The sequence below is a fragment of the Lampris incognitus genome, chromosome 5 (genome assembly GCF_029633865.1).
Source record: "Lampris incognitus isolate fLamInc1 chromosome 5, fLamInc1.hap2, whole genome shotgun sequence".
In the NCBI taxonomy this organism is placed as follows: Eukaryota; Metazoa; Chordata; class Actinopteri; order Lampriformes; family Lampridae; genus Lampris; species Lampris incognitus.
Genome location: NC_079215.1, coordinates 24,572,107 through 24,592,094, shown reverse-complemented (window position 1 = coordinate 24,592,094; position 19,988 = coordinate 24,572,107). Strand labels below are relative to the sequence as shown.

The window sequence follows — 19,988 nt, the reverse complement described above, 5'->3', positions numbered from 1 at the left end:
GGCAGTTCCGATAGTCATCCTGGCTGGTGTTCGTTCCCTTGGACAGTGATTTTTTTGTTTAGTTTGGATATATGTGTTAGTTTGGATATGTGTTCTTGTAGTTATTGTAGTTTTTGGATATGTGTTTTTGTCTTTGTGTTGCACTGCTTTAGGCTGGGGGAAACAATATTTTGTTTCATTTAAGTAAGACAAATTAAGTGTTCTTGATTCCTGATTCCTGACATGACAAACCTACCAGAGCACTAACTAGGGTTGCCACCTTCCATGTGGAGAAATAAGGGATGCCCCCCAAGCTCACGTCCTTCGCCGCAAGTCTTCTCCCCCCTGGTGATGCAATGATTCTTTGGGAATCCAATACGTCGATACAAACAGTTTGAAGTGCTTTATTGCAAGAATACATAACAAAAACACTTAGAATTACAAGTGAAACAAAAATGTTTGTATTATACTTTGGCTTTGTAATACTGATTGGTTTGACACAAACAAGACTGAAACATCACAAACATAATGTTGTGTTCATCCCAAACAAATAGAAACCATCATTTGCAAGCATTCCCAATAGCCTAATAAAAGAAAAGAAATTTTAAAAAAAAACATTCAACCCTATATCCTGACAGCCTCTTACGTTTCTCAGGCGGACTTGCAGACATCATTAAAAAAAAAGAAAAAAAAACAGTGACGGAGGGTGCTATTTTTAACTGTACAAGGCAACCGCTGAGTGATGCCTAATGGCAACGATGACAGCATAAAGCTGACATGCAATCTCACACAGCATGCACGCAGACCTTGTCGGTCTTGGAAAAAATGGCTATAGCTCTGCATTTAATACCATTGTACCATCTAAATTGGTGTTAAGGCTTGGGGACCTTGATCTATGTAATTCTATCTGTAAGTGGTTATATGACTTTCTGCCAGGCAGACCTCAGACAGTGAGAGCAGGTGCCAACTACTCATCTGCCATAGTTCTCAACACAGGAGCACCGTAGAGTTGTTGCCTTAGTCCTCTGCTCTACGGTCTGTTCACACATGACTGTGTTGCCATATGTCATAACAGCATAGTGAAATTCACAGATGAAGCCACAGTAATTGGACTGATGAATGACAACAATGAAGATGTTTTTAGGAAGGAGGTGAGAGACCTATCCATATGATGTCCAGATAACAACCTCTCCCTAAATGTTGAGGGGAAAAAAGGAAATAATTGTTGATTTTAGGAAGTCCAAAACAGTTCAGACACCAGTTTACATCAAGGTGTCTCTGTTGAAATTGTAAAGAACTCAACTTTTTAGGCATTCAGATCTCAGACTCCCCTCTCCTGGTCTCTAAACACCATTAAGAAGGCACAACAGAGACTATACTTACAGAAATATCTTGAAAATTCAGAATGCCCACAAAAATCCTGATCGATTTCTGTCAGACTATCATAGAGAGCATCCTTACTGGAAGCATATTGCTGTGGTTTGGCAACCTGACTGAACAGGACCATAAACAGCTGGGAAGGGTGGTAAAAATGGCTTCAAAAATCACAACAGCTCTGTCACAGCTTCAGGACATTTACACCACCCGTTGCAGAAGGAAGGCCCTAAGTATCATGGGGGACCCCAGTGAGCCAGCATGCGGTCTGTTCTCACTCCTTCCCTCAGGACAATGCTCACAGAGTATCAGAGCTCCGACCAGCCGCCTCAAAGACAGTTTTTACCCCCAGGCTATCAGAATAATCAACAGTAGGCTCTTTACATAGCTTCAGTGGGTCATTATTTTGTGGGATTTTCTGATTTCTTATTTATCGTTTTTGTCATTATTATGTATTATTTCCTTATACAAAGTTTTAAGGGCTGGGAGAGCCAGGGCATATTAATTTTATTGCATTTGAAGGTACATTGTACTTTTTATATGCATATAACAATAAAATGAAACTTGAACTCTTCACTGAAATTGAACTTCTCCACTCCGCTTGCATAACTGGCTTGACTTGATGTTATGCTGTGTTATTCTCAGCACTTTGAAGACCTAGTGTAGAATACGAAACTAGGGGACAAATTGTGTCCCCTATTGATTCGATACGGGACGCAGCATTTTATTTTCCAATACAGGACAATCCCGTATTATAAGGGATGGGTGGTGACCCTAGCACTAACTAGCTTTCTCTGACTACCACATTTTGGGGTTGTTTGTTTACGGTGCGAGTGAGATGCCACTGACAGTCATTATGTGATTGGCCCACACCCACACAGTTCTGGTAGGTAGATTAGAGCCTGTTAGGATCCTTTTTTTTGTGTGTGTGTTCGTTTATAGTAAACATGGCTTCTTTTTTTTTCATTTAAACTCGGTTAATCGGTTAAGTCACGCATAGACATTTTTAGAATTTATGCCAAGTTGTCAGTGACTTTAAAGAGTGCCTAACACCTGTCTCTGCCCGCTCACATTTTGAAAAAGGCAAAAGAAGGAGTGATGGTGAGAAGAAAGTGAGGGTGGTAGGGCATCTGGGTGGCACGGCGGCCTACCAACACGGGGATTACCGGTTCGAATCCCCGTGTTACCTCCGGCTTGGTCGGGCGTCCCTACAGGTACAATTGACTGTGTCTGCGGGTGGGAAGCCAGATGTGGGTATGTGTCCTGGTCACTGCACTAGTGCCTTCTCTGGTCGGTCAGGGCGCCTGTTCGGGGAGGAGAGGGAACTGGGGGGAATAGCGTGGTCCTCCCATGTGCTACGTCCCCATGGCGAAACTCCTCACTGTCAGGTGAAAAGAAGTGGCTGGCGACTCCACATGTATTGGAGGAGGCAAGTGATAGTTTGCAACCCTCCCCAGATCGGCGGGGGGGAGCAACGACCGGGACGGCTCGGAAGAGTGGGGTAATTGGCTAGATACAATTGAAGAGAAAAAGGGGGAAAATTTAAAAAGAAAAAGAAAGTGGGGGTGAAGAAGGGCTGAAAGGGGCAGTTCTCTGATAGAGCACCACACCGCAGCTCCTCAAATGTCTACCCGGAGAGTTTGTTTGAACTTTTTTTGTTTTTTTTCTTGGCTAATGCACTGGACCCCGCATGTGTCAGCATCACTATACAGAGGTGGCAGTGTCAAATAAGGTGGGGGCGTTTAGGTTAATGTTAAAGTTTTCTGCCAAAAAAAGACAGCACAGTTTTTTTTCCCCAAAGAGAGGCAGGTGATGTGGGGTTTTTGTTTTGTTTTGTTGTTGAATTTGTCTCAAGGGCGATCAGTTTTGCCTTTCTAGGGAAGCGTCAACATGTTTCATGTCAAAAAGGTAATTAAAGGTTTACTTCCTCTTTAACCCTTTGTTGAATTGTAGTTTTTAAGCTTTGGAGAACCCATTGGTATTATGCGTAGACAGAGAACCTGCTGGTTAGAAAGGACAGGAGCAGATGTCTGAATACAGATGGGCTGGGGCAAAAGATTCTGTTTACCATGTATTGTCCAAGCAAAGGCTGTCATAACATCATCAACCTTAATATTATCAAGCTTTAACGCATACCCAAATGAACGGATGCTCATGGTCTTAAACTCTTGGGCCAGCTTCATTGGTGATGAATTCTGGTGCCCTTTGTAAAGCAATAGATTACTTCCAAAAAGAAAAAGGGAAAACCGTTGATCTACCAGGCAAACAAAGATTTCGTATTGGTCCTGATCAATGCAGACGTGCAGACAGATATGTAAATGCAAGCTGATGCAAGTGTGGTTCGTGCAGGATTCATGTTTTGTGTTGCCCATTGTTCAAAGAATTATTTTGGTGGGTGTAAACAAAGACAGGCTGCTAAGCAGGCTGGCCTGAATATTAAGAGTGGGGCACTGATGGTGTCACACACACAAAAATTGAAACACAGTGTTGTGTTTGATGTTGTTTGCGAAGTCGTATTCTTTTTGTGCTTTGGATGTTGCTTCTGAAGCCCCCTGCTTGTTTGAAACATACATAGTGAATGAATGAGGCGCCTTTTCGCTCAGTAAAAAGGGCTCTTCTTATAGACAGACTGTCATCTTTCATTCCCAGCGTCATTGACACACAAACTGATCTATTCAATATGCTGTAATTGCCCTCTGTCACCCACTTTCTCTGCTCCCCTCCTCCTTTCCCCCCTCTCCCTGTCTGATCCTCTTTCCATGTCCTCCGTCTATTCTCTTCTCATTCCTTCTCATCTCATCTTATCTTTTCTTCTCTCACCTTCCCCTGCCCTGCCCTGCCCCATCCTTCCCTCCTCTCCTCAGACAACTGGACAGGCTAGTGTTGTCTTGGAAACGCGATGGGCGTCGGTTGGCCAACGGGCGTCAGCTAATTATTCCGACCGCCACCTCCTCTGACATAGGGATGTATGTTTGTGAAGCGTCGCTTAGCAACAGCACTGCCAAACCGGTGGAGGCCAGGGCACACCTCATTGTAATGGGTAAGATGTGCGCACACACACACACACACACACACACACACACACAGACCCTGTTAAATGTTATCATCCATGATTATCCTGATTAGATCTGACCCAGCATCCAGACTAATGCTCTCAACCCATATATCCATCCCGCCCCATCCTGGTTTTTCATCCCCAATAACAATCTATGCCTCACTTTTCTGCTTCAGGCACTCATCTATTCAGTTTATTCCTCCTTTTATTCTATCCTCCCCCCTCCCCTCCTTCCCTGAGTGGGAACACCCCAGGCAGTGGCTGGGGTGCCCACACTCACCAGTGAAGTGTTCGCTGTACTCCATACACAAATAAACATTGCAGGCATATCTGCACATCCACATGGCCTGGCATGAGTACAGCATACAACAGGGGGATCTCAAACCTATTACTCAAAGGTCTGCATCTGATTTTTATTCAAGGTCAGGGGTCTTGAATGATCGGTGATAAAAAATAATATTTAATCAACTCACGTAACTTTTTTTTTGGAGGGGGGGGATTTTTTTCCCCCGTTTTTCTCCCCAGTTGCATCCGGCCAATTACCACACTCTTCCCAGCCATCCCAGTCACTGCTCCACTGGCGAACCGGGGGGGGGGGGGCTGCGGGGGGGCAGGGCTGCAGACTACCACATGTCTCCTCCGACACATGTGGAGTCACCAGCCGCTTCTTTTCACCTGACAGTGAGGAGTTTCACCAGGGAGATGTAGCATGTCAGAGGATCACGCTATTTCCCCCAGTTCCCCCGAACAGGCAACCCGACCGACCAGAGGAGGCGCTAGTGCAGCGACCAGGACATACCCACATCCGGCTTCCCACCCGCAGACACGGTCAATTGTGTCTGTAGGGATGGACGCCCGACCAAGCCGGAGATAACACGGGGGTTCGAACTGATGATCCCCGTGTTGGTAGGCAGTGGAATAGACCGCTACGCTACCCGGACACCCAACTCGCATAACTTTGAAACAACATACGTTCAAGACAGTCAAGTTTGTCAAAATACATTCGAGCCTAGTGGGAGAAATGGCATTGGTTATCTGCAATTAGCTCCTTGAACCTAGGCATAAAAGGTGTGATTGCTGGCCGGAGACACTGATCCAAATATTGATTTCGAAGACCCGCCCTACTCTGCCTCTGATTGGCTGTAACCCTAGAGAAAACTCACGTACCGGCAAGCACTCGTTACCATCATTTATGGTCGTGCTGGTTTTCCTTCTCTCCTCTGCTCTCTGTTTCAGCGAGGGTGGGACTCAGTTCCTACAAACACATGCACGCACGCACGCACACACATGCACGCACGCACACACACACACACACACACACGGAGCGGAGCAGAGGAGAAACAGTGAACCAGGTGAAGTGAAGATAGTGTTACTCGAGTTGACGACAACTACATTCGTTACGTTACAGTAAGTGTAATTAAAGCTTCACACCACCCCCAAAGCACCAGTGTAACGTTAATGCGTGAACTCGGCAGCAACAACATGCAAAATAGAAAACGTTACACTTCATAACTTATTGTATTCATAACATGAGGTATGGGCTGGGTCTGGATTTGCCTGCCGTTTGGTCTGGATGCGGACCGAGGTCCGGACTTTGAGAAGTCCTGGTGTATAAAGATGCCCGCACGCACACATACGCACAAGCAGAAAGTGGGTGCATACTCGAGAATTTTTCAAATTAGATTGGATTAGATCTTCTTTTTTTCTGGCTTTTTCTCCCCCAATTGTCCTCTGCTAATTACCTCACTCTTTTGAGCCGTCCCAGTCACTGGTCCACCCCCTCTGCTGATCCGTGGTGGTAGGCAACAGAATAGACTGCTACGCTACCCAGACGCCCCGAGATTAGATTGTTTTATTAGCCACATGACCAAGGCCGGTGAAATTTGTTTTCGGTACACATTAAACTCTGCAGCACAATACATACATGGACAACAGCAGACAGTCCAGATGTTATCACGAACAAAACAGTTACACAATAGCAAAAACAAACATATTACACAAAGCAATTAGAGGAATGATAGTATGCATGCCAGTGGTGTGTGAGGAGGGGACTATAGGGGGGAATTCAGAGTCCTGATGGCAAGGGCGGAAGAAACTGTTTATGAAGCATTTAGTCTTAGTGGACAGTGACCTGTAGTGCCTCCCTGAAGAAAGGAGCTGGAAGAGGTGATGAGCAGGATGTGAGGGGTCGGAGATGATCTTCTTTGCTCGCTTCACAGTCTGGTGAGTATGTAGAGATTCAGCTGAGGGGAGTGGGTTGCCTATGATTTTGGATGCGTTGTTGACAATCCACTGTGATTGTCCGTGCCCCCGTACCATACTGTAACAGAAGATGTTATGACGGACTCGATAATGGCTGAGTAAAACAGGACGAGCAGGATGATGTTTGATCCGGCATTTATTATTCCTTAACTGTTATAGAAAACGGGAGAGTTGCCACACATAAGGACTGATTTCCTTCTGTCTTCAAGTCATCAGAGCACACACGCTAGATGATTGGGCAAAGACAGCACATCGCACACTTGACGAATATACTGATGATCACTCTCAAAAACATTTTAGTTTAAACCTACATGTGGCAGTCATGCAACACTTTGGATCGAGGACACGATTGAAAATCAGAGAAGAAGTGAAGAAAAACACTCACGGAAACCCTTGTGATCCGACGTGACTTCAGAGCTAAACAGACTTAGAAGTTGATAGACAACCTGTCAGGCATTGGTGTGAATTGTTTCACAAAAAGACAAAAATTCGATCATCTTGTGTTGAGTTTGGACATTTCAAGAGACAGCTGCAGAGACTCCACTTCCCAATCAGCTTGGCTCTTATTCACTTACAGGTTTCTGCTCCAGAGTCCATCGTTGTTCCCCCAACACTACGGCATCTCCGGCTGCAAAAATCAAACATGTTTGATATTAATCGGGCGGTTCTGACTGGCTTGCAAGGAGAACTAAAATGGAATATTAAATTCCCTGCACCACAGGATCATCTGGGACGATAATTGGCTCCGAGCAGCCTCAAATCAGGACCACCCTCCCAATTTTCAAGAAGGGCCTTAAGTTCAGCTGATTATCCTCTAGTGTGCACCAGGCTTAAGACGTGTACTCCCCATACAGCCAAATAATTGAAGCCTTGACAGTAGCTCATCAAAAGTGCACACTGACAGCACTCAGAAAGTCATGCAAGTCACAGTCAACCCCTGTCCGATGATATGTGTCTGGAAGAGGAAACCAACGTGCACACAGCCAGGGAATGTGTGATTGATAAAGCAAAGCTTTACTCTTTCAGTTCGCCAGCCCCTTTTAGATATTCCAGTGATTGTCAAAGTGGACGGAGTAACTCGCAACTGCAGAATACACACTAGTCAGACATACGTGCCTGAATATTTATACACCTCTTTCCTCGCTCTCTTTTATCCACCTCCCCGTTTTACAAATCCTCTCTTAAAGCAACATCTCTACTTTCTTTCTTTCTTTCTTTCTTCCTTTTTTTTTTGTTGCTTCCCCCCCCCCTTTTTTTTTCTCCCCAATTGCACTTGGCCAATTACCCCAGACGCCGAACCGTCCCGGTCGTTGCTCCACCCCCTCTGCCGATCCAGGGAGGGCTGCAGACTACCACGTGCCTCCTCCTATACATGTGGAGTCGCCAGCCGCTTCTTTTCACCTGATAGTGAGGAGTTTCACCAGGGGGACGGAGCGCATGGGAGGATCAGGCTATCCCCCCCAACCAACCAAAGGAAACGCTAGTGCAGCGACCAGGACACATACCCACATCTGGCTTCCCACCCGCAGACACGGCCAATTGTGTCTGTAGGGACGCCCGACCAAGCTGGAGGTAACACAGGGATTCAAACCGGCGATCCCATGTTGGTAGGCAATGGAATAGACCGCTACGCCACCTGGACACCCCCCTTTCTTTCTTTCTTTCTTTCTTTCTTTCAAGCCTCATCGCTGCCAGGAAGGCTGTGGCAGCTGTAAGGCTTGCCTTGCATAGAATAGATGCATTCATATGCATGAGAAGAAGACACCGATGAATGTTTGTACTGATCTTCTGTTGTCTGTACTCAGAAGACCCTGGTGTACTGAATTAGATTCATAGAAAAGTGTGTGTGTGTGTGTGTGTGTGTGTGTGTGTGTGTGTGTGTGTGTGTGTGTGTGCTTGTGATTTGGTCTGTGTGATAGACAGAGTGTATTCATTGTTCAATTTCATTTACAGTCTGTCCCCCAACTGTGGGAATATGCATGGCACCGCACGTCTGTGTTGTACAGTGTTTACATGCCCACTGGTGTGAATGACCTGTGGTTGCCTTCTATTATTGTCAGAGGCATGCAACTGAAATTTGAGGGTTTAAAAAAAAACAGCAAAGCACAACTGCCCCCCTATACCTTCCCACACACACTTAAACGTCACTAATCTCCTGCTCTCACCAACCACCAACTTGTTGCCCCTTTACAGCGTGTGCTCTTGCATGTGTGTATAAGTTGATCTTACTGACTGAGTCGAAGGGATTAATGTCAGTACGTTATCGGGGTCACGCCATATGTCTCTCATTTTCTTCTTCTGTCCTTGCAGCACATTTCCCTTGCACCAATGTCACAGAGCCACAGTGCTCAACTGCACGCTGCTCCCATTCAATATCTGTAGCTGCAACTCACTGAGAGAAACTTTGTGTGTGCGCGTGTGTGTGTGTGTGTGTGTGGGTGGGTGTGTGTGCAAAGTTACCAAGTGGAAAACGTAGAAGTTTAAAGCCTATACATTTGAAAAGAAAGAAGTTTGTGCGGCTATCTAGCAATCACCACACACAGAGACACACACACACACACGCAGACACAGACACACACACACAATGATCGAGCTTGCAATTTTGTTTGCCTCTTGCTTCTCCAGTTTACCCCTCCATTGTGTTTAAGAACAAAGAATGAGAGTGAAATGAGGACATTGAGGAAACAGGACTGTTTTTCCTATTTTAGTGTTTTTCTTTTAAGTTCAGTTGTATTGTAGCACAGCATCAGGAAAAAGCTTAACTAATGCATATTATTGATTTGCAAGTATGGAGAATTGAAAATTTCATTTTAAAAACAAGACTAGGTCAAAACCTAGTGTATGGCTGGGCCGTGTATGGTCAATATTTGAAATTGTGGCCAATTTGTTACTGGGCTAGTCAGTGGTAGTGTCTATAATGTGATTTCATGGATATTAAATGTTCATCTGCATTTTTCTGTAGTGGTCCCAGTAATATTGGTTGTGTACTGAAGTAGAATATCACATGACGTGGTTAAGCTATGCTTGAGTAAAAAAATAAATGCAGTTGCAAGAAAAATACTTCCCACTCATACCTTGGGGATTTTCGATTTGAAAGAGAACTTAATGTAATTGTAATTATAACTATTCCAATTATCAGTTAATGACCCTTCCTCTTTCATCTGTTTCTATCTGCAGATGGCTTTCATTTTTCTAAGACTCGCTCTGTATTGACAGGCGAATTCCCAAAGAATGAATTGCGGCCGCTGATAGTACCATGAACTGAGCATCACTTGTGAGGCTATCTGTCCCGTCTTAAGGTCTAATTTACAATAAATATTACACTAATGATATTACAGCGCAAACATGCCTACAGTTTTGCAGCTCAGTGCAGTTTGCCCTTGTTTTGCATCTGATTGCAATTGTCCGTGTGGCAATGTAGAAATGGTGGCTTTGCGCCAAGAACATGGTAGGCCGGCTCAATGTCATCCTTGATGTCATCAAGTATGGTGAGAATTGCTTGACCCGGCAACCTGTATCTGCGAAAGATTTTGCTATCAGTTAAATCAAAAAGTGATATTCACTATCAAAATATCCGCTCACGAGCACGCCTGGCGTGAAGGATGTCTTTGCCTGGCTACAATCACTGCTGCCATGATCACTGGGAAGTCTGGGCGTGACATCCCTTATAAATGCGCTTCAGTTACCACCAACTCTCTGAAGACGCTAATAATTTGATCTCTGCATATGACTATTGGTGCTGGTGTTTGTGAATTGGACTTTTTTTTTGCAATGAGGCTCTTTTGCATAGAATGGGGCCACTTTTGCACCAAATGTATGCATATTACTTAATGTAAATATGCTCAAATAGCCCCAGAGCACTGATACACTATTTGCTTGGAAGCGCAGTTAGGGGTGCATTTCACCCTTTGTGGGTGCTTTGAGAATTACACATTTTCTTTTTTGTCTCATTTGCGCAGGTTTAGCAGCCACAAAAGCCATGCAGTCCTTTTGTGAGTACACCAGTGAGCGTTTTGTCAGAGTGATTGTTATTTGGGGTGCTTTAACTGTGCGTCTCATGGGCGTCCGGGTAGCGTAGTGGTCTAATCCATTGCCTACCAACATGGGGATCCTGGTTCGAATCCCCGTGTTACCTCCGACTTGGTCGGGCGTTCCCACAGACACAAGTGGCCGTGTCTGCGAGTGGGAAACCAGATGTGGGTATTTGTCCTGGTCGCTGCACTAGCGCCTCCTCTGGTGGGTCGGGGCATCTGTTCCCGGGGGGGGTGGACTGGGGGGGAATAGCGTGATCCTCCCATGTGCTACATCCCACTGGTGAAAAAGGGGGAACCCCCCCCCCCAAAAAAAACTGCGCCTCATGCCTCTTGGTGTTCAGCTGACAAGTCGTGTAACTTCAGTGACGTTGTTGGTCACCTGATTCAGCGGCCCAGTCGTGTCAAACTGATCGCTCAGTCAGTCAGTCAAGGACATTCACATTTGTAGGGCTTGCCCTCCGGCCGGTCCAGCCAAAAATACTATCTACTCTTTAGAATAGAGCGTTATCGATGTGACGGTTAGTGCACTCATTATTTGATGCATTTAGTAGACATTTAATTTTCATCAAACTTTATGTTTCACTGACCAGGAATTGCTGAGCTGCTGATTCTTTGAAAGTATGCAGCAGTGACACTAATGGGTAAGCGGTCAGCCAGTCAGTTGATTCGCTTGTGGTCTGGCAATACTTAAGATTGGGTCTGAGACGGCCACTACTAAATAAGATATTCTGTCTGAATTGCTTGCACAGGGAGACCTTACCATCTCTGACTAACATATTTTCATCACCGATATGTTTCATAATTGACATAATATTTTTAGTATAGCTATTGTAATTACAATGGTGATATGTTGTCCACAAACTAAACTATTTGTTGGTGAATTACAGATTAATCCTAAATAACGTGTCTTGGTTTTCAGAGGTGGGTCAGCTCACAATTCAAGCATATTAACATTGATGACTATGCTTTTAAGTATGATTCATTCACTTTATATATCATATTGATATCCTTATGTTACATTAACATTAATTATAGTGGATAGCTTGACTAGTTCACTAGTTTAGTGCACTAGGCGGCACAGTGGCCCATTGGTTATCACTGTTGCCTCACAGCAAGAAGGTTCTGGGTTTGAACCCCAGCCCGTCTCAGGTCCTTTCTGTGTGGAGTTTGCATGTTCTCCCCCTGTGTGAGTGGGTTTCCTCTGGGGGCTCCGGTTTCCTCCCACCATCAAAAAGACTTGCATGTTAGGGTTAATACTCCTGTCTGTGCCGCTGACCAAGGCAATAGAAAGAAGAACTGGAGTTGGTCCCCAGGCACTGCAGCTGCCCACTGCTCCTATACAATAGGATGGGTTAAATGAAGAGAGCACATTTCATTGTAAGAATATGGTGACAAAATAAAGTGACTTTCTTTCTTCTTTCTTTCTTTTCTCTAGTTCTAGCCTGCCAGGGTCAAGATTTAATGTTAACATTATAAGCTTGACTCTTTATTCTAATATCTGATGCTAACATCACAATAAAAGTAAGCTAGAGTCATTGTAACTTGGCTAGCTAACTAATATTGATTGTCGCATCTCGATCCTGGCAGTCTTAGGTGTGATGGTTATGTGATCATACTAAACAAGTGTCAGGTCGCTACTTGAAAGCATAATTATCAGCAACATTAATATGCTTGATTAATATGCTTCCCGTGACCCTACGTAGGTTAAGCGGTTTGGATAATGGATGGATGGATGGATGGATTAATATGCTTGAACTGTGAACCCAACCACCCCTGGAACCTCGGATTCCTGGTACTGGAGTGTTGAAGAAGCACTCACATCCAAAAGACCAAGTCTCGTGTGATTACCCCCTCAGACCCCCCCCCCCCCCATCCAGTCATCTGACTGGCTGCAGACCGCTTATCCCCGAGAGCGTCAGTGCTGCAGTCAGACACTCTTGGCTTTTTCAGCCATACTGAGTTGAAAAAGGAATCACCTTCTTTCTCATCTTTCTTCCGTTTGCCGTGTAAGTGTCTGTTGGGAAGCATCATAAATATCGATGTTTTATTCAACAAGAATATTCTCATTTCGGTGTTCAGATGGAGCATTAAAGGTGGGTACGTGCTTCTCTCTAGGTTTATTTGAACATTTTGTGCAAAGTAGCACAGAAAATGGGGTTTCGGGGTGACTGTGGCATGCGAACGCTTGCAGAGAAGCAGACGCGGGCAACTCCAAAATCTCAACAGCAAGTTGACTCACTTGAGGACATGCGATTGCTGATCGGTTGCCTGATATCAGCACGAAACCAAAACAGCATTGGATATCAAAGAGTGGCCACAGTAGAAACGCAGAGACAGTGCAGGACAAAAGATTTAATTCACCGTAGAAGAAAAGAAAAATGGGTAAATAGTGATTAGTTTTCACACTTTAATTTGTTCTTTCGAAATGTTCTTGCTTCCATTTCAGTGCGTCTGCAGCTATTCCTGTGTAAATTGGTTTATTAAGCAAGACACTGCTTGCACATGGGAGGGTGGGTGAAAGTATGTCATCAAGCATTTACGTATGTTTACATCATTGCCAATGCATCGCACACACTTGCAAATGTTCCCTTATGCAAAAATCTAGCTAAACACACTCAAACATAACATTAAAACATTAGATAATGCCGAAAAGAGGAGTTTTGATTACCAGATATTATTCAACTAGCATAAACGAAACAGCCAGATGCAAAATACCAGGGCTGCTCTCTTGGGTCTTGAGCATAAAAACGCCTCTGAAAGAAAAAGGAGAGTATGCAAGCCTTAGATTGTTTTAACCCCCCCCCCCCATCATTCCTGTTGTGTCGAAAAATAGAAGATTACAAAAAAAAAGTGATTACACACAGATTGAAAGAAGCTACATAACTGTTCCACTGTCTCCATTTACAGCATCAGTGCAGTGAGTGGTGGAGTTGTCTTGAAGGGAGAGTGTAATGAGCAGAAAAATAGATCATTTAAAAAGGAATTTGCTTGTTTCTTTGTTTTTGTTTTGTTTTTTGAATCTCAGAAAATGTGTTGTTCTTTGACTATCTACGAAGTTTGGGAGTGAATACAGAAAGTGTATAGGTAGAGCGGCGTCCGGGTAGCATAGCAGTCTATTCCGTTGCGTACCAACACGAGGATTGTGTTGGTAGGCAAACCTGCCTTGGTGCCCCGGTGGCCGAATGATTACGGCGCATGCCACCTAACCATAATGCCCCTGGTTCGATTCCAGCCAGTGACCTTTGTTGCATGTCTTACCCATCTCTCTCCCCCCTTGTTTCCTGTCTGCCACTCACTATCCTCTATCCAGTAAAGGCAAAAATGCCAAAAAAAAAACTTTAAAAAAAAAAAGACCCTACCTTGTTATAACATTCTCTCCACAATTTTAATACTCCGGTCTGTTTATTTTTGTCATCTTCTTCTTTGCCTTTTTCTCTTACTCTGTTTACCTCTCTTGGGTGAACTCTCATTGTTTTTTTGTTTTGTTTTTTGAGGATTTGTATAGGCTTTTTGATAATTGGGCTGAAGTTTTTTTGATTACACTTTACAATAAGGGTACATTAATTAACTGGTAATAAGCATTAACTAACTGCTAGCATTAACTAACTAATGTGTCTAGTAATCCTTTGCTGATAGTGTTTATCATTTAGTAATATTAGCTAGTACCTTAATCAACCTGTAAACCCCTAATATATGTTCACAGACACATTTGTTAACAGTTACTTTATGCTTGTTAGGGTTAGTTGATGTTTATTACTGTATCAACTAATGTCAGTAGGGTTAGTTAAGGGTTAATTAACTGTTAGTTAATGCTTATACTGCATTAGCTCATGTTAACTAATGTACCCTTATTGTCAAGCGTTAGCGTTTTTTTGTGTTTTTTTGTGTTGTTTTTTTTTTTTAAACCCCAGTCTGACTGTGTTGGTTGTGTAACTAGTTTCCAATCCTGCACAGCACTGGATGTACTTTTGACCAGGGGTTCCCAAACTTTTTCATGCCAAGGCCCCCAAAAAAGCATTAGCTCCCGCCGGGGCCCCCCTTTTTGCAAGATGTTTTCAAAGACCCATTGACAATACAATGGCAAATGTTAAAAAGAAGAAAAAAAAACTCCTCAATATATTTCCTTACTTTTGTTAATGCAATAATAATGACTTCAAATTTTAATCCTTCCATTTTATTGAATATTTCTGTTTGCCATTATAAGCATTTTTTGTTATAAAATATATTTGATCATAATATACATAATAATTCAATTTGTTTTTAAGATTTTTTTTTAGCAATTTCCCTCATCTACCCTCCAATTTGTTGAGGCCACTGGCGGCCCCCACTTTGAAAACCACTGCTTTTGACAGTCTGTCAACACTTGAAAGTTCAAGATGTTTATCTCCTGATAAATTCAATGAGAACACATTTTGTATTACTGTCGTCATTATCCTTTCTTTCTAAGGTAGATATTTTTTTCTCTCCAGAGGCCCCCTCCTTCACCTCTCAGCCGAAGAGGAAGACCCATGCTGCACTGGACAAGAATATAGACATACCATGCCTGGCTACAGGTAGGTTGTGTGTGTGTGTGTGTGTTTGAGGAGGGGGGGGCGTATAAGTGATTTATCATTACAGCACCCCTTACTTAATCCCTTACCTGCTTACTCATCAAACACATGCATGCAACACATACATTGTCTTATCTTTTTTGCTTTATAGCTTTTTTTTTCCTTCTTCAATTTAAGCAAGGGTTCCAAGATTCAATTTCTTTCTTTTTTTTTAGTGCAGATCTAATGCAAAATATCTGCTGGTCAGGTTCAGTCAAGGTAACTACAGCCTCTCTTCTTAATGCTGAGCTTTGATGTCATCTGGTGCCTGTGCTTTGGCAAGTGTGTTTTTGGAGAGCAGCAGCATACCCTTGGTAGTAACCACAGTTTCACGTCCTGAGACCAAGACGGAAAATTGCACTTGTTCCTGTTGCCTCCGTTTAACTGGATTACACGAAAACACCCGTATGCATGCGAGCAAAGATGGACACAGTTCTAAAACCCTCCTCCCTTCGCCCTCTCTCTCTCTTTCTCGCTCTCTCTCGCTCTCTCTCATACTCACTTTTTCTTACTCCTTTCCTCACACTGGGTGAGTAGACATTCCTCCCTAGTAATCTGATACAGTGGCTGCATAATGAAATCACAGAGGCCTGGGGTTACTCTGGGTGGGAGGGAGGAACGTATAAGGAGAGAGTGAATGAGGAAAGGCACACAGAGGGCAGAATGAGAGAGAAATACATGGGATGAGAGGCTCGTGAATTATATCTGTAAGCCATGTTTCATGTTTTAACGCGAATGCTGAAGTTGCAAATAAGAAAAGCTTAATGAAAAGGACTAATTGCAATTACTAAATACTGTAAAAGTTTTTTTTTTGCATAATGGTTCAGCACATACAGAAATGACTACAACACATTTTTAATTTTTTTTTTGTATTCAACAGAAACACAGTTGACCAAACACGGTTCTCTTTTTTTTATACCGGATCCCAAGATGGTTGCTGCCTTTCCAGCTCTTAATTAATCTAGCTCTGGTGCATCCTAGCCGCTCTCGTCCTGGTCTCACTGTAGGCTAAATACGATACACAGAGGTTAATGCCAGATGCAGCACAGCTGTGACTAATCGCTGACCCCCCTGCAGGTGTGGTGCTGATGCGACAGAGCCACTCCAGGCTCGCCGTCTCCAGCTGACACGCAAATCACACATCACTGCTTCAGCTTCAAAAAAGGGGTTTTGTTTTTTTACCCTGTCGGTGGCAAAGTTCAAGAGAGAATTGAGACAGGCTAGGATAAAGGGTGCATCCAATAATTGATGACGTTAGTGACAAAGTCAGTAGCCGTTATGTCCGCCATTGTAATGTTGCCAACTGCATTTCCTCGTCTTTGTGTTCGGAGTGCGACCAGGCACAGTTGATATCAACTTGTCATGATAGCCCCTCAAATGGCAAGTAAATGTGAGAACTCTGTTTCTCTCCTCTGGGAATTGCTTATAAGCTGTTGTTGCAGAGGATCCTTTATCGTCTCTTTTTTGATGATATAGTCTTATTGTGCCATGTGCACAGGGATTATTTGTTTATTTGCACACAACACAAGTTTATGGAAACATGCACTGAGTTGCCTTCTTATGTCCAATTCACAAAAAAATTGCTTCAAGGCCCACTTCAGTCAAATACTGCTGCAGTCATTAAAACCTATGTTTTGGTTAGGTCTACAATTGCTTTATGTAATGATTTTAGTCCAAAATTGCATTCTTGCTGTGTTTTTGACATAATTGGTCATGGAGCATGACTGAGCACAACTGCTCCTCATCATGTGAGACTTATGACAGGATGCCCTGGAAGTGTTACTTTGATGGTGTGTATGTGTGGCGTGAGGGACTCAAATCGATGGCCTTTTAGATGGCACACCTGCTCATTTTTGCGTGTGCAGTCCATGTACATTTCTGTACTTACAATTAATATTTAATTTACTAAGGACTTCCAAAGGCTTGTAAAACTTCTAAAATGTAGATTCAAATCCAAATATTACCAACAACCACCACTTTTAGAAAATGAGATAAGTATTTACAGAGGGAACAATGGATGTAATTTCTGCCATAATCTGCTTGAACAAGTTATTGCTTGAATGTACACATACTATACGTATATCCTATGTGATTAGTAATATAATAATATACAGCATGTATGTTAGACTTGGGCAGTACCTATTTTTTCATACCTTCATTACTTTCCTGACATTTCGTTGGGGTATACGTTATATGATGATATTTGTGTTAAATGGTGGCAGCTATACCGACCCTGGCTCTGCCAAATGACGGAACCTAAGTAGGTGTGAACTTGGCTAGTACTTGGATGGGAGACCTCCCAGGAAAACTGAGTTGCTGCCGGAAGTGGTGTTGTGGGCCAGTAGGGGGCAGTCTTCCCTCTGGTCCTAATAGAAACATTAAATATCAAGCCCCAGTGCAGTGACTAGGACGCTGTGCTGTAGGCGATGCCGTGCTTCAGATGAGACATTAAACTGAGATCCTGACTCACTGTGGTCATTAAAGATCCCATGGTACTTTTTGCAAAGAGTAGGGGGTTCCCTGGTGTCCTGGCAAAATTCCTAACCTGGCTCTCTCCATCTGGCCACCTAATCATCCCCACACACTTCAACTCACTTCAATGTGAAGCGCTTTGGGTGTCTAGAAAGCGCTATATAAATGTAATCCATTTTTTTTTCTCTAAAATCTTTTTCTGATTTTTTTCTCCCAATTTAGTGGCCAATCGATCCCTATTTTAGTTCAAATGCCCACCCTCGTACTGTACGCGTTCGCCAACTGCATCTCTCCGGCCGGCAGTCTCGAAGGAGACGCCTCGTCACGGAAGTGGCGAGGCGAATCCAGGCCGAACCACTGCTTTTCCCGACACACACACACACAGACGCATTCATGTGACGAACACAAGCCAACTCCACCCCCGTCCTGAAGACAGCGCTGCTTCATCGAGTCTGGCCATAGTCCGATCTGATGAGACTGGGGCGCAAACCCCGGTCCCCAGTGGGCAACTGCATCGACACAAAGCTGATGCTTAGACCGCTACACCACCGCGGTCTCTTATTATCATTATTAGATAAAAAATGTAAAAGCTGAGCTGCTGGTGATAGAAGTAATTGTAGCATGTATGACATTGTCTAGCCTACAATGCTGTGTTTAATATGCAATTAGCCTACTTAGACAAGTCTTGCTGGGTTTCAATACTTAATGGCCAATAGAATAATGAATAGTTAGGATATAGGTGCCCTTCTTCCATAGATTCAGCATACCTTGCTGGAGGACCCGGTGACACTTGTTGCAGCGTGGGGGTTATACCGACACATCATGGGCTGAACAGAGATGATGTGCGGGTGGTGGTAGACTGGCAGTTGAATAAAATCATGTGGCTAATTAACTGCTTTTGTAGTTGGAAGAAGTCATCTCAAGATAAAGTTATATGTGGCGATATTTTCATGGTTCCATATCTCGTCCTATTTAATTGATTAGCTAGGAGCTTTAAAGAGCAGAAATGACCACCTAATTATTTCTTTTCTACCTCCAAATAATTTTTCTTTTGTAATAAACTAATTTCATTTTATATTTTTATTTTCCGGGTGGCACGGTGGCGCAGTGGTTAGCACGGTTGCCTCACAGCAAGAAGGTCCTGGGTTTGAGCCTCGGGGTAGTCCAACCTTGGGGGGGTCTTCCCGGATCGTCCTGTGTGGAGTTTGCATGTTCTCCCCGTGTCTGCGTGGGTTTCCTCCGGGGGCTCCGGTTTCCTCCCACAGTCCAAAGACATGTAGGTCAGGTGAATCATCGTACTAAATGTTCCCTAGATGTGAATGTGTGTGTGTGTGTGTGGGCGCCCTGTGTTGGACTGGTGGCCTGTCCAAGGTGTCTCCCCACCTGCCGCCAAGTGACTGCTGGGATAGGCTCCAGCATCCCCATGACCCTAATTCGGATAAGTGGCTTGGATAATGGATGGATGGATGGATTTTCCATCAATAAAAAAAAAAACAGTTGCAACTTCTATGTTTCAGATAACTTTATTCACATGCACAATGACGTTCACAAATGTTCTCGATGGAACATGGAAGTTAAATGAACAGAATGGACACCGTTATGGGCAAGCCTGTTAAATGTGGTCTTAAACAAAATAAGTTGGTCTAATAGGCCTCTTGGCTGATTGTGTATAACGCCATGCTTGCCTTTTAATAAGGGGGGAAAAAAGTACAAATGACAAATCGAATAAAATAATTTAGGCTCAGCCCAGGCTACTAAAGGCACTTGGGATTATTTTGGCTGAACAAAAAAGTGAAAAAATAGGCCTGCCTATACACATAAAAAGGCTGAATTACTTAATTAACCGGGTAGTGTAACGATCTATTCCATTGCCTACCAACACGTGCATGTCCGGTTCGAATCCCTGTGTCACTTCTGCCTTGGTCGGGCATCCCTACAGACAGACACAGTTGGCTTTGTGTGTGGGTGGGGAGCCAGATGTGGGAATGTGTACCGATCGCTGCACTAATGCCTCCTCTGGTCGGTCGGGGTCCCTGTTCGGGAGGGAGGGGGAACTGTGGGGAATAGCGGGATCCTCACACATGCTACATCCCCCTGGCAAAACTCCTCACTGTCAGGTGAAAAGAAGCGGCTGGCGACCCCACATGCATCAGAGGAGGCATGTGGTAGTCTGCAGCTCTCCCTGGATTGGCAGAGGTAATTGGCCAAGTACAATTGGGGAGA

The 19,988-nt window shown here is 43.9% G+C and overlaps 1 protein-coding gene across 1 annotated transcript in view; it reads left to right on the top strand.

Moving 5' to 3' along the window:
- The window catches only part of LOC130112914 (protein sidekick-1-like), a 329,381-nt gene that overhangs the window by 140,517 nt on the left and 168,876 nt on the right, over window positions 1-19,988 (top strand). Inside the window, exons 8-9 of the mRNA XM_056280437.1 lie at window positions 4,218-4,393; window positions 15,174-15,257. Of these exons, the coding sequence (XP_056136412.1) occupies window positions 4,218-4,393; window positions 15,174-15,257 (260 nt within the window). The remainder of the gene's footprint in view (window positions 1-4,217; window positions 4,394-15,173; window positions 15,258-19,988) is intronic.